The sequence below is a fragment of the Penicillium expansum genome (assembly GCF_000769745.1).
Source record: "Penicillium expansum strain MD-8 chromosome Unknown contig370, whole genome shotgun sequence".
Lineage (NCBI taxonomy): Eukaryota > Fungi > Ascomycota > Eurotiomycetes > Eurotiales > Aspergillaceae > Penicillium > Penicillium expansum.
This window is the reverse complement of record NW_015971428.1, coordinates 341819-354776: the sequence shown is the minus strand read 5'-3', so window position 1 is coordinate 354776 and position 12958 is coordinate 341819. Positions and strand designations below refer to the sequence as shown.

General features: G+C 49.6%; 7 protein-coding genes across 7 annotated transcripts; 5 read left to right on the top strand and 2 right to left on the bottom strand.

Moving 5' to 3' along the window:
- Window positions 1-82: 82 nt before the first annotated feature.
- PEX2_108430 (uncharacterized protein) lies at window positions 83-1663 on the top strand (the record flags this gene model as incomplete). The annotated part of the gene is made up of 1 exon (XM_016748111.1): window positions 83-1663. The coding sequence occupies one exon, from the start codon at window positions 83-85 to the stop codon at window positions 1661-1663; it is 1581 nt and encodes a 526-aa protein (XP_016594953.1).
- A 280-nt stretch (window positions 1664-1943) lies between these two features.
- On the top strand, window positions 1944-2756 carry PEX2_108420 (uncharacterized protein; the record flags this gene model as incomplete). The annotated part of the gene is made up of 4 exons (XM_016748110.1): window positions 1944-2062; window positions 2211-2449; window positions 2512-2645; window positions 2706-2756. The coding sequence occupies 4 exons, from the start codon at window positions 1944-1946 to the stop codon at window positions 2754-2756; spliced, it is 543 nt and encodes a 180-aa protein (XP_016594952.1).
- A 690-nt stretch (window positions 2757-3446) lies between these two features.
- Window positions 3447-4262, top strand: PEX2_108410 (uncharacterized protein; the record flags this gene model as incomplete). Its single annotated transcript, XM_016748109.1, has 1 exon — window positions 3447-4262. One exon carries the CDS (start codon window positions 3447-3449, stop codon window positions 4260-4262), a length of 816 nt encoding a protein of 271 aa, XP_016594951.1.
- Window positions 4263-4632: 370 nt separating this feature from the next.
- On the bottom strand, window positions 4633-5805 carry PEX2_108400 (putative G-patch domain protein; the record flags this gene model as incomplete). Its single annotated transcript, XM_016748108.1, has 1 exon — window positions 4633-5805. The coding sequence occupies one exon, from the start codon at window positions 5803-5805 to the stop codon at window positions 4633-4635; it is 1173 nt and encodes a 390-aa protein (XP_016594950.1).
- An 861-nt stretch (window positions 5806-6666) lies between these two features.
- PEX2_108390 (uncharacterized protein) lies at window positions 6667-8410 on the top strand (the record flags this gene model as incomplete). The annotated part of the gene is made up of 3 exons (XM_016748107.1): window positions 6667-6879; window positions 6939-7298; window positions 7370-8410. The coding sequence occupies 3 exons, from the start codon at window positions 6667-6669 to the stop codon at window positions 8408-8410; spliced, it is 1614 nt and encodes a 537-aa protein (XP_016594949.1).
- Window positions 8411-8655: 245 nt separating this feature from the next.
- On the bottom strand, window positions 8656-11439 carry PEX2_108380 (snoRNA-binding rRNA-processing protein NOP14; the record flags this gene model as incomplete). Its single annotated transcript, XM_016748106.1, has 2 exons — window positions 8656-11097; window positions 11152-11439. 2 exons carry the CDS (start codon window positions 11437-11439, stop codon window positions 8656-8658), a joined length of 2730 nt encoding a protein of 909 aa, XP_016594948.1.
- Window positions 11440-11590: 151 nt separating this feature from the next.
- PEX2_108370 (uncharacterized protein) lies at window positions 11591-12803 on the top strand (the record flags this gene model as incomplete). The annotated part of the gene is made up of 5 exons (XM_016748105.1): window positions 11591-11633; window positions 11690-11809; window positions 11860-11920; window positions 11977-12113; window positions 12172-12803. The coding sequence occupies 5 exons, from the start codon at window positions 11591-11593 to the stop codon at window positions 12801-12803; spliced, it is 993 nt and encodes a 330-aa protein (XP_016594947.1).
- Window positions 12804-12958: the final 155 nt, after the last annotated feature.

Genomic DNA, 12958 nt, shown 5'->3' with positions numbered 1-12958 from the left:
TCGAAACTTTGACATGCTCCCACAGGTCATGCATTAGTGATAGCCCTACTCATTCTTATCCCCTACCAAGAAAACTCTGGCAATGACTGAAACGACCAGATTGCATATCACGCCTTTCACCCAGGATATCCTTCCGTCTGTGCTGCCAGCATCTATTCGCAACTTGGCCACAGAAATTTCTTTCCACGAGATTTCTACCTTTCCAGAGAATAACTACGGATACGTGACTCTGCCAAACATGGAAGCAGAGAAGATCAAGAAGAAGTTGAACGGCTCCATCCTCAAGGGCAAGAAGTTCAAAGTCGAGGCGGCCCGCCCTCAAAAGAGACACCGGGAGGAAGAGGATGTGGTACCCGAAGCCCCCTCCAGTGCCAAGAAGAAGTCCAAAAAGTCCAAGAAGCAAGCGTCCGAGGACGGTGTAGTGGAAGGCTTTGAGCTTCCCACAGACCGCAAAGTGAAACGAGGCTGGACCGAGTCCAGTGATGCCAAGCAGGAAAGACGAAAGTCGGAGAAGAAAGAGAAGAAGAGCAAGGAGGAAAAATTGCAACCCAAGTCCAAGTACACCGACAAGTCCGAATGCCTGTTCCGAGCAACGATCCCACCCAACCGAGCGTCCGACACAAATTCCGATGATAAGAAAGCAAAGAAAAAGAAGAAGTCCAAGGATAATGTCATCCATGAATTTGAGAAAACGGTGACCCAGCCAAGTTTCCTACGCACCGCGGAGGAAAGTGCAGCGCCTACGGCTACATTTGAAGATGGAAAAGGCTGGGTGGATTCCACCGGGAATCTGAGAGAACCTGCTAGTGAGAAGATCTCGAAGGATAATTATCGGCCTGGCCAGATTCCAGGAGCCAAGGAGAAGCGCCGAGCTGCCAAATCGGCCGGCAAAGACGCAAAAAAGCGCTCACGCAAAGCAAAGACCCCAGAGGAATCTTCCGAGTCTGAAGATTATACCTCATCGAGTGGTTCATCTTCAGAGGATAGTGACTCGGAGAGCGAGGTGGATGAGAACAAGGCCGATGAGAACCCTGAAGATTCATCTGCATCTGACGAGGAGGATGTCAAGCCGCAGTCCCAAGAAGAGACCAAATCTGCAGAGCCTAACGACGGTGATGCTAATACATCCACCCAGTCAGACTCGGATGAGATACCCACGGAGGCTGCGCAAGAGGTGGAACAAGATTCATCTGCCAAGGAAGTCCACCCCCTTGAGGCTCTTTTCAAGCGGGCCGCCCCGACAGCATCCGATAACCAGCCAGCTCCCGAGGCTGAGGCTGGATTCAGCTTCTTTGGTAATGACATTGAATCCGAGGATGAACCTCAAATAGCTGAGCCGCAGACACCTTTCACACCCTTCACGAAGCACGACCTACAAAACCGAGGTCAGCGCAGCGCAGCTCCCACCCCGGACACTACTGCTGCCACCCGCCATATGACATGGAATGAAAGTGAGGACTCGGATGATGACGTTTCGATCGACAGTCCTGTCACAAAGGCTCGCGCGGAAGCCGGTGCAACCATGGAAGAAACCGAATTCGCGAAGTGGTTTTGGGAGAATCGCGGTGACAACAATCGCGCCTGGAAGAAGAGGCGACGTGACGCTGCTAAGGAACAGAGACAGAGAGACAACCGGAAGAAGGGAATCAAGGGAAAGTCATAAATCCGAGACCCAGTTTTCTAGGAAGTTGAGAATGATGTGTATCTAGAACTCTAATGTGGTGCTTATACATAAACGAGTCGCCAGCAGCCTTCCAACGACACAAATATCATGTAATTCAAGCCAACTGCATTTCTCCATGGTCGGTCACATGTAAATAAATATAAATATATTAAAACCCCTAAGAAATCTTTCGCCGCTCTAGGGCTGGGGACTTTTGGTGGATTGCGTACGCAGTCATGTGACCAGCATCCATCGTCATTAAACCCAGCCAAACCAGGACATGTCGCATCGTCCACTGCGTGCCCAGGATGTTTTCTACCTGGTCCTCACAGCGCAGCATACAGCTGCTGCTGCTGCTCTTCACATTTTTGTCTCTCACATCATTGGTAGCAGCATCCAGTAAGTGCTAGCATTTCTTCTCCGGTGCCTCATAGCGCCGAGTGGGCGATCGAAAAGCTACCAGCTTCGCGTCGATATTTGTGTGATACTAATACCCCATGCTTACAGCGCCAACTTCCTTCTGCAAATGCACCTGTTTCTCTAATAGTACGATCATCCCCCTCAACCCTGCCAAGTCCGAAACCTCCTCCGGCATCGACCACGTCCTCCGCTTTAACGAGCGCGACTCGCTCAGCTCCGAGGTTGCGCATACCGATGAATACATCAAACGAGCTCAGAAATACCGATCCCTGAATTGTAATGATTGTAATCGCAAGTTCTGTCTCGACTACGAGCTACCGACATGCAAAGGCGCTAAGGAGGAAGATGTGTACACGACTTGCTTCCGTAAGTGATTTATCGGACCAATGGACCAGCTAAGAGAGAAACCGAATTGGATGCGATAACAGATGTGCTGACGGGGTCTGTGATCTCAGAGCGTGATTCACGGAAAGACGAGGCGGTGGTGTTTATTTTTATTTTTGCTACAGGTGGACTACTAGCTTGGGCTGCCTGCAAGCCATGGATTGAGCGATATGTCGAGGTAGGCCAATGCCAACTCTGGACTGAGTATATCTGTGGGAAACTGACTAACTTGATTTAGGCTGCACGAGAACGCAGGTCGTATATACCCGTTGCTGAACCCGATCGCTAAATATGAAATGATATGAAATGATTTGACATATTAAAATACAACCTATACAACATAAGGCTAGCAAAGAGCCTACAAATCCAAGAGATTAGACTTGTAAGAATGATGACATTGAGGATTCGAGATCGACATATGATAGATCCAGAAATGATTACCTGGCGTCAGTATATTAAGTATACTAATGTACATTAAGGACTCCCTGGGTGTAAACTCAGGGGTATCTGTAAAACATAAGTACTTATCTCGTATAGTCTCCTCGTATAATCCCCTATAATCCCCTATAATCTCCTCGTATACTCCGAACGGATAACCCATACTCCGTGCTCCGTAGATAGATCTATTTTTCTTAGCGCCTTGAGATTACCACAGATCCAATCCCCACTATCTGAAACAGGGTAGATTGGAGGACCCTCAACCAATAGATCCGATCAGTTTGGAGGGAATGTGGTTTAATAGGCATTGAGGATCCCCTTACGGAGTATATACCATGCAAATGCACACTGGATCGGCTAACTGGGCTAATTCGAGTGGATATTCAGAATTTTTTAATCTCATTTTTCGATTTTTTCCTCCTTAAATTGTCTCGTCTCCCTTCTTTTAGGTCTTTCAGGAGTATCCATTTTCATACCCCATATTGGAACTGGTGGCGTTCATTTTGGTATACAACATAGAGTATATACTGGAATTCCGAATATGGCAATCTTCGACTCTGAGAAGCGCTCTCGCGGCCTTCGTGTGCCCTCTCTCGCAGCACTGAAGTCTTCAGCTTTCCAAAAGAAATCACCCGATTCTGTGCCGTCCGACGAGTCAACCTCGCCTAATCCGGCAGCCTTCCCTGCCCCTCCACCACCAAAGCCGGCCCCTCCGCCGAACAAGGAACTTCCACTTCCCCCGAAAGTGAACATTCCAGCAGCCTCATCCAACAACCCATACTTCCCTCCGATCCCCTCCGGAAATGCAATCCCAGAACGACGCCCAGTTGAACGGGTCCCCGTTCCAACGCAGTCTCCTCCACCTCGGATGACAGGCATGCGCAGCAAGAAATCACAGCCCGATTTTCACGCGCCTCAACAACAGCCAACTCCAGTGACATACTCTCCCCCGCCCCAAGTTCCGGTTCCAGCTCCAGCTCCAGCTCCCATTGACGAGGCCAACTCTCCTCAGCCGGAAGACTTCATCCCGACCCCAGACAGCGCCGAACCGCCCCTAGCAGTGCCAGAGCTGCCACGCGAGGAGCTAGCTCCCTCACCCTTCGTGCCTCCGGATGTTGAACCCGTGGCACCGAAGTTGAATGAGATCCACCTAACATGCTACCAACAGCACCGCGCCATGCCCGTGGCACAGAATACGTGGTGCCCGATGCCGTGCATGACCTGTCAGAAATTTGACATTGAGATCCGGCATCGCTGCGTGTTCTGCTGCCTGCGCATCTGCGAGTCATGCTACCAGATCCTGCAGAAATGCAAGAATCGTTCCGTGGAGGAGTTGGTTGATCAAATCGTCGCCTGATTTGTTGACATCCTTCTCATTTTGAGGTGTGGATATGAATGATCTCGAGAGCATATATTGCATAATCACTTGCGCAGGAAGTACAGGTCCTGTCAAGGCTGTTAGTTACGTTTTCTTTTTTTCCCCCCTTCTTATCTGTATACCTTTTTTTTATGATACCAAGGACCACGTATATATTATGGTTCAACCAGGAGAACTGAAGCTGCATGTTTATAATGAATAATTTTTTCTTTTTGACATTCATGACATAAGTGTAGCATTTCGTAGAGATACATTTCGTTAATAGGTTGGGCCATGTGCTAAGTATGATGCCAAACTGTCAGCTCATTGCTGTGTCAAGAGCATTCCCATATGGTACAAACGACTCTGATCAATCGTGATCCTCTTCGGTCAGGCCAGGACACCCTTCCAGCTCAAGATCCGTTTCGTAGGCGTATTTACACCAGAAGCAATAACGATATGTCTCGCGCAGAAAGAGAACCAGCTTGTGTAGTCGCTCAGCTGGCTCTAGCGCATTGAAGGCATCGAGCTCCTCGTCGTCTTCTTCCAGCTCTATTTCCAATGTAGAGGTATCTTGATCCAGATCGCCGTTAAGGGCCTTTTTGTCCTCCCGGTCCATAGTCGGGTCATCGTATTCAGGTAGACGTGCTCTGGGAAAAAATGATGAGGGGAGTGAGGATAGGAGAGCATGGCGTGTTTGGCGGTCACTGTCGTTCCTTTCGCGCTCACGGATAAGACCGCGGTAGAGAACGTTAATTTGGGACGTGAGTTTGATTGGCTTCTTCTTCTTCTTCTTCGTAGCTACGTCGGGTCCGTCGCGTGGTTGACAAGGATCTGTGGAGTCAACACCTTCTTTGTTGGATGTGGCCGAGGACCCTGTTCCTTGTTCTTTGTCTTCGTCGGTGGCAGCCCCACTCTCGGATTCCGCATCCAGCCTCTCTGCAACTTTCTGTGCAGCGCGCACTTGCGCTTCGATACGTTTCAACTCGCGCTCTTCACGAACACGATCTCGGTAACTCCCCTCTTCATGTTTTATTTTCTTTGCTGCTTCTTCTGCTTCCTCGCGGAGCTTGCGCTTTTTCTCCGTGTCCAGCCCGATTCCGCCGCGGTTTTCTTTCAATGTTAGGTTCAGCGGTTCAGCGCGCGCTTTGAGGAAAGAGTCGGCAGTGTCGGTAGTGTCAGAGTCGCTGGTGGTAACAGGTTTGCCAAGTACACCACCAGGCTTGAACCCAAGCTTTGCCATCATTTGGAATCCTTTGTTGGTGGGGTTGAGGGTGCTTGTGGCCAAGGCTTCCTCTCGGCGGACGGCTTCCCGAGCGGCGCGTTCGGCTTTGGATGGGACTCGGCCTCGGGCTTCGGCCTGCATATGGAAAAGAATGTTAGAATTGGTTTGGAATTTAGCCGGAGACAGATATGGCGTTTTAGAATGTGGAAGATACGGTACCTCTCGTAGTTCGCGGCGCTTTTTTTGAGTGAAGGTCTCCTTCTGAGTGGGCTCCTCAATAACCATATTCATGTAGTCATCTTCATCTTCCGAAGCCATTGTTGCCAAGAGTCAAGGTATGGTCTAGAAGCTCAAGTAAGTGCCCAGGTGAAGAGGAAGAGATCCGCAGACGGAAGAAAACGCTTTGGGTTTTGCGGGGAACTACGGTGGACCCTCGGAATTACTTAATTCAGCTTGGGGCTCTATTATCTCTATTATACACTGTTATACACTATTACACACCATTATCTACACTATATCGTATATATAATGGGATTAATGGTATTTAACATAGAGTAAATTGGATTTAAAATCATTTCTTTGGACTTTCTATTGGGCAACAAATGTAGAAGGCTGGATTTGAAAGAATATATATGTTATTAGACATAAACAAAGAAGCTATTTAGGTATCTATGCCGAGGAAAACCCCTCTAGAACTTGTCTGTCTTTGTTTAGACACAGACTGGATGGTTTCAGATGTCTTTAAATGTCTCACTATCCTTCTTACCCTAAAAAATGGCTGGGATAGTGTGTATAGGACTACATAGTTAGTTCCTCCTGTAGCAGAATGACTTCGAGGAACATCTAAATCATGAAATTTTACTCCTCTCACCTACTTCTGAGGCCGAATAGTCTGCTGATCCCCAGAAAACCCCTATATATTATGTCTTTTATGGACGCTGTTCTTCCCTGGAGAGCTCCCTTGCTGCACATGTGACACATCCCCGCAAGCGTCGAGTATGCATATCTCAATGAAGCAACAGTGGCGCAAGGGCTTTGTCCTCGTATCACCCTCCAACAGCTGAGCTCTGTGCGTTGTCACCGTGACTTCGATGGACAAGGGTCGGCTTTTCTTTTATGTCCGCGGGGCCCTTTATAAGCCATGGCATCGACCGGTTCACAATCAGACTGTCAGGCACCATGGCTATTCTTTTTGCTATCTGTTCCTTGCTATCTATAGCATCAGCTTCTACAGTGGTAGATCTGGGCTATGCTAGCTATGAGGGTCGTACACAATCCACCGGAGTCACACAGTGGCTTGGTATGCGGTTTGCTGCTCCTCCTGTAGGAGATCTGCGATTTGCTGCTCCCCAAGATCCTTTGTCTGTCGAGGGAATACAGCAGGCAACCGAAGTATGTATCTCTTGTTGTATTCGGTTACCCATAGATGGCTACTAACTATGCACTAATAGCATGGAAGTATATGCATCCCCACAGCAGCAAGTGAAGGCCGGGCAGTCCCACTAGGAACTTCAGAGGATTGCCTGTTCCTTGATATATATGCTCCCACGGCCGCAGTGAAAGGGTCAAAGAAACTACCTGTCTTCTTTTGGATCCAAGGAGGAGGCTTTGCAGTCAATTCAAACGCCAACTATAACGGCACTGGATTGATCAAGGCATCTGGAAACAACATGGTAGTGGTCACTTTCAACTATCGAGTTGGACCCTACGGATTCCTTGCCGGAGAAGAGATTGAAAAAGGAGCCAGTCTGAACAATGGTTTGAAGGATCAACGCAAGGCTCTGAAGTGGGTTCAGCAGCATATTAGTAAAGTAGGTCAAGTCATTATTCCTCGTTCTTCTCGTGGTTTCGTTGTTTGAACTGGTGTTGACTCTGTCTTTAGTTTGGCGGAGACCCCAAGCATGTTGTCATTGGTGGTGATAGTGCAGGTGCTGCCTCGGTGACTCTCATGCTCTCGGCGTATGGTGGCAGAGACGAAGGCCTGTTCATCGGGGCTGCTGCAGAGTCCCAGAGCTTTGCCCAGATGCTCAATGTTACCGAAAGTCAATTTGCATACGATGCCCTGGTAACTGCGACTGCATGTAACAGTAGTGAAAATACCCTGGCATGTCTGCGCAACCTCGACGTCAGTGCTTTGCAGCAGAAAAACGTTGAAAGACCCTACCCAGGAGCACAGGGGAAGCCGTTATACCTGTACGGTCCCACGATCGACGAGGACCTGGTGCCAGACTACACTTACCGGCTCTTCCATGAAGGAAAATTCATCAAGGTACCAGTGATATTTGGTGATGACACCAATGAGGGCACGAGATTCGTTACCAAGAGCACCTCCAGTGTCGAAGAGGCAGATACGTTCATCCAGAACCAATTTCCTGCAATCAAACAGACCCATCTTGCCAGAATCAACAGTATATATCTTACCCCAAACCAGACGGAGGAATTCCCTGACGCTGGGTCCTACTGGCGGCCGGCAAGCACGGCGTACGGCGAAATACGCTACATCTGTCCTGGAATTGACATGTCTTCTGTCTACGCAGCGGCAGGTGTCCCAAGCTGGAACTACCACTACGCAGTTCAGGATCCCGCCAACGAGAACTCGGGATTGGGCACACCGCACACCGTCGAAGTGAACGCAATCTGGGGTCCGGCCAACACTGGTCACAAAGCCCCAGCTTCGTACTATACCACCAACGCAGGCATCGTGCCTGTGATGCAGGGTTACTGGACAAGTTTCATTACATCCCTGGACCCCAACACCAAACGCCTTCCTTCGAGTCCAAATTGGCAGACTTGGGGTCAAGGTGGTGATGCATACCAGCGGATTTTCATTCGAACCAACGAGACTAGAATGGAGACGGTGCCACAGGGACAGAGAAACCGATGTAAATATTTGACTAGTATTGGTCTTGATTTGAAGCAGTAAATAATGTATATACCCCATGGAAGGAAATGAAACTGTGAATAACCTTGAACCAATCGATTCTTTACGAAATATGGACTAGCGGATTTTGTAGATATCGTGGATCTCGATGAACTTGACTTTTATTCCCAGCCTTACGCTAGATGAACAATGAGGTATATACCAGCCCAACAGGATGTACAACCAAGTGTGATATATGAAAAACAGACGTGGAACAGAACTCAAAATACAAATTGCGAAAAGCAAGATTACCGCCTGCCACGCGCCCGCTCGTACTCGTTGGCGGCACGGCCCTCCTGACTCTGAATCTCCGCAACAAGACGCTTGTACTTCTTCTCGTACTCGGAGTCGCGCTCCTTCTTCTCGCGCAGCTGCTCGCGAGCAACAAAGCTGGCGTCCTTGCGGAGCTCGCGCATGGCGCCCTTGCGCTCGCGTTTGAACTCCTTCTTGAGACGGTTGGACTCGGCACGCTCGCGGTCTGGATCGTAGTGCTTGTCTGGGTTGAAGTTCTCCTCGAACTTCGGAATGGCTGTCTTGATGGCCAGGGGTTTGTGGTCGTGCAGGAACAGCGGGCGACGAACGAGACGAGCCTGTGCGAGATGGGAATCGATCTTGCCTAAGGTGCTCTGGATGGGCTCCCGGGCTGCTGCGTATACCTTACCCTTGAGGGATTGGCGGAGGTACTGCAGAACGGCACGGACCGGTGAGAAGATCTCAGTGAAAGCAGATTTCTCGACCCAAATATCGGAAGCGGAACCAAGGAGAGACACAAGAGTAGTGAGAAGGGAGATCTTGAGCTCCTCCTGTGCCTGAGGGTCAGAAGGAGAAGTGGTCACATCGCGGAATTGCAGCTTGCGAGGTGTGACCTTCTTGGAAGGCACGAGCTGAACAGATTCCTGTGACTTTCTGTAGGGGAAAGATCCAAACTTGACAGTCGGTTCTGTAGGAGCAAGATTGCAGAGAGCATTTAGAGTGTAGTTGATAAACTCGGGCATATATCTCTTCGAAGCCTTTTGGTATTGGAGGCAAAGACTTGCGGCAAATGTACCACTTGCAAGGTCTGTGAGCGAGGTGGTGGTGCACTGGCCCAGGTATCGCGCCAGGCAGAGATGAGCGGGTGTGGCTGTGGTATGGAAGTGATCGGATGTGGGGAAGAAGGTTGAGAGGCCGGTAAGCAAGATGAGGTCGCCGGGCAGGAGATTGAGTGGGCGTTCCTTGCCAATTTCACGAAGTTGCGCTCGGCATGCGATTGTCACATTCAAAGGATGCGTTTTAGCCAAAGAATGGATGTGACGAATGATATTCTCCAAGATGGCAAATGGAGGCTGCTCGGTCTTGTTACCCATGTAAGAAACATGTTCAACAAGAACTTCAGCAAATCGGCCAAGCTTGTCCTTGTTGCCAGGCCTAAGACGGGGATGATGCAATGCTCGAATGCGCTGGATGACTGTTGGGATTTCCTCGACAGGCACGTTCTTTGTGATACTCAGGAAGCTTTCGTGGTCCTTTGGACAAGGATACGTGAATGCGAGCTTTCCATTTGCTTCCTTGTTAACCTCGGCAGCAGTCGAAGCGGCAGCAGAATCCTCTGTCGGTAGCGTCATTCCGTTGATGTGCTCGTCCTCCCCATCTGGCCCGTCGGACTCATCGCTCGACTCATCTTCCTCCTCTTCCATGTCACTATCACCCATGTCGAGGCTGGCATTTGAATCTGTCTCGACTAGGTCTTCGTCGATGATGAAATCATCTTCATCTTCAACGCCGAGTTCAGGGCGTGTTTCAGTAGGGTAAGATGGAAGGCCGAAATGCATAGCATCATCAATTTCCGACTCGTCATCCTCGGGCATTTCATCCTGATCCATATTGTCCTCCTCGTCATCAGTGAGCTGCTCTCCACGCATACGTCGAAGACGATCGTTCTCAAGTTTCTTGAGTCGCTCGGCCTCTTCCTCCACCTTCTCCTCTTCAGTCTTCGTGCGATCTGTGGGTTTGGATCGCTGATCGAATGTCATCTGCCTGAGGCGCTGATCGTATTCTTTCTCTGGATCTTTGCTGTTTTGCGACTCTTCCAGCATGGCAGCACGCTCTGGGTTCATATCCGAGAAATCCTGCTTCGGTGCCTCTGGCTTGGCCGCCTTGGCTGCAGGCTTGATGCTCCGCAGAGCCTCGAAAAGATCAGGAAGTTCCTTATCCAATGCTTCCCGCAGATCTTCATCATCGTCTTTGGCCTGTTGCCGTTCCGCTTTGTAGAACTTAGACTTGGCAATGACTTCTTTCATGACCTCGGCCTTGGTCTTTTTGCGCCCCGGCTGTTCTTCGTCTCCATAGTCGATGAAGTCCTCCTGGTCCTGATCCTGATCCTGGGTTTCATCGCCATCGGGGAACCGCTTCCGTTTCCGCGACGCTTCCTCGTCGGATTCCGCATCATCCAAGTCTCCGGCCTCGAAGTCGTCTTGGTTCGGTCCATCGAACGACAAAGATTGACCCATGTGAGTAAGCTGCATCTCATCATCATCGTCCTCGAGGTTGAACATGGACTCCTTCCGCATCTTTCTCTGGCTCTCTCGCGCAAATCTCTCGGCGGCCCGTTCCTCGGGTGTCATGGTGGGATCATTCTCACCGAACCGACGATCGATAAGTCCGCCGATCTTATTTCGGCTGTTCATCTCTTTCAGAAGAGTGGCGCGTCGCTAAATAAAGTCAGCAATATAATCGTAATACTCGAGGAAAGCAGATAGACCTACTCTTTCTTCACCCAGTGATTTGGTTACACCTGGGCGAGCGCCACCTCCAGCGGTCGTGTTGCCATCTCTGGTTGTGACATCGAATTTGCTGGATTTATTTATCGTCTTAATCTCGAAAGGGTTGAACCGGTCTCGAATGGCTTGCAAGGCGATCTCGCGCTGGTTGCGATTCTTCGCACCGACTCCGGTCTTCGCATTTTGCCGTTTTTCTTTCTTGGACTTCTGAGGACCAAGAACTCCATTTTCACGGAGTGAAGCCTTCAGCTGTTTGAGCTGAGAAGGCGGCATTTTGTGTGGTTGAGTTTGAATTCGAGAGTTGGGAATTTTTTTCCCCGTCGTGATTCTCATCAAAAAAATCAGGTACACCGCCTCCGCGGCCTGCGCCGATCAAGATTCTGCCGCTTGTGTTCTCCGCATCTCTCCAACTCTCACAACCACTATGGCTCCCTTTTCTGGGGACGGTGTGCTATGGCTATGTCTCGGTATGTACGCATTCGCTTGGCGAATTGAGACTGGCTTGGTTGATTAACTTATCTAGGCGTCTCACTGTTCTTTGCCGTCCGCGGTATCGCCAGAGACCTTCGTCAAGTCGTCGATCTTACAGAAATCAAACATGTTGAGAAGGAAGACAAGATCATCAGCGAGGGAACAGAAGAAGGTACACAGATATCTATATCCAAAATGTTACTGTACTAACGAATCCTATAGCTCTCAAGTTAGACACCCTCTTGAAGCTCTCTCAAAGCACAAGCCATGACCTCCGAGCTGCGTACGCTAAAACAATATTATCTCGAACTACTTTGTGCGCCCGCTAATACTTTCCAGGGCTTTGCGCATCATTTCAGAACGATCTACCAAGGGAGACACTCGTGATTTACTGTTGGAGGAACTGGCATCTAGGAACAAAGTTCACCAACGACGAGCTCTGAATGCAATGAACTTCTTAGTTTCCAACCGAGCCCGTATGCCACCCAATCCGCCTCATTTTGACAGTATATGAATGTTCATATTATCTTACAGTTACTCGAACCTCGATTTGCACTCGACTCGCCGACGTGTCCACCTTTACCGCCATTATCAACTGCCTTTGCAACCTGCTAGAAGAACATGTGGAGAAGACATCTACAACCAATTCGCCCATTCTGCCAAAGACACGGCCGATGGGAGAGAAGAAGGCACTGAACATTCTGAATGTCTTGTTGCCAGAGAACATACCCGACGCACTGGAAGCGGGGGTCGTCAGTCGATGGCTCTGCAGGTATCCATTTCCGTGTGCAATAGCCGAGCCTTCTCGCCGGCGGGACGTGGTGATCCTCATGAAAACATGGTGGTCAGATGACGTAATTATGAGCGCGATCTTCAGCGCGCTTTCCTCGCACCCGGATGGGATCAAGCAGCTGCGAAAATATGGCCTGATGGGCAGCATGATTGAAGAAAATGACCACGACGATGAGGATGACGCGGATAGTGATGTATGGATGGTGGATGCGGATGAGGCAGGGGGCTCCTTTGGACGAACTCCTTCGCGCAGACTTCAGGAGGGGAGTGCCGAAGAGCAAGCACTTCGCCGACGCAGGAGAGAAGCTATGGTTTTGAGCGACGGTGGACGACCAATTGGAAATGACGACATAATCCAACGGCCTATTGATTGATCACGGTGAGTTCGTGCTCTTTATGATCTTCAATGTGTCTACACCAGACAACCATGTCTCAAAACTAGCTCGTCAGCTACTGTATTTTTATGTCCATGATACCCCACGCCAGAAATATGATATGCAATGAATTTAATTGGAACCTCAATGGAACC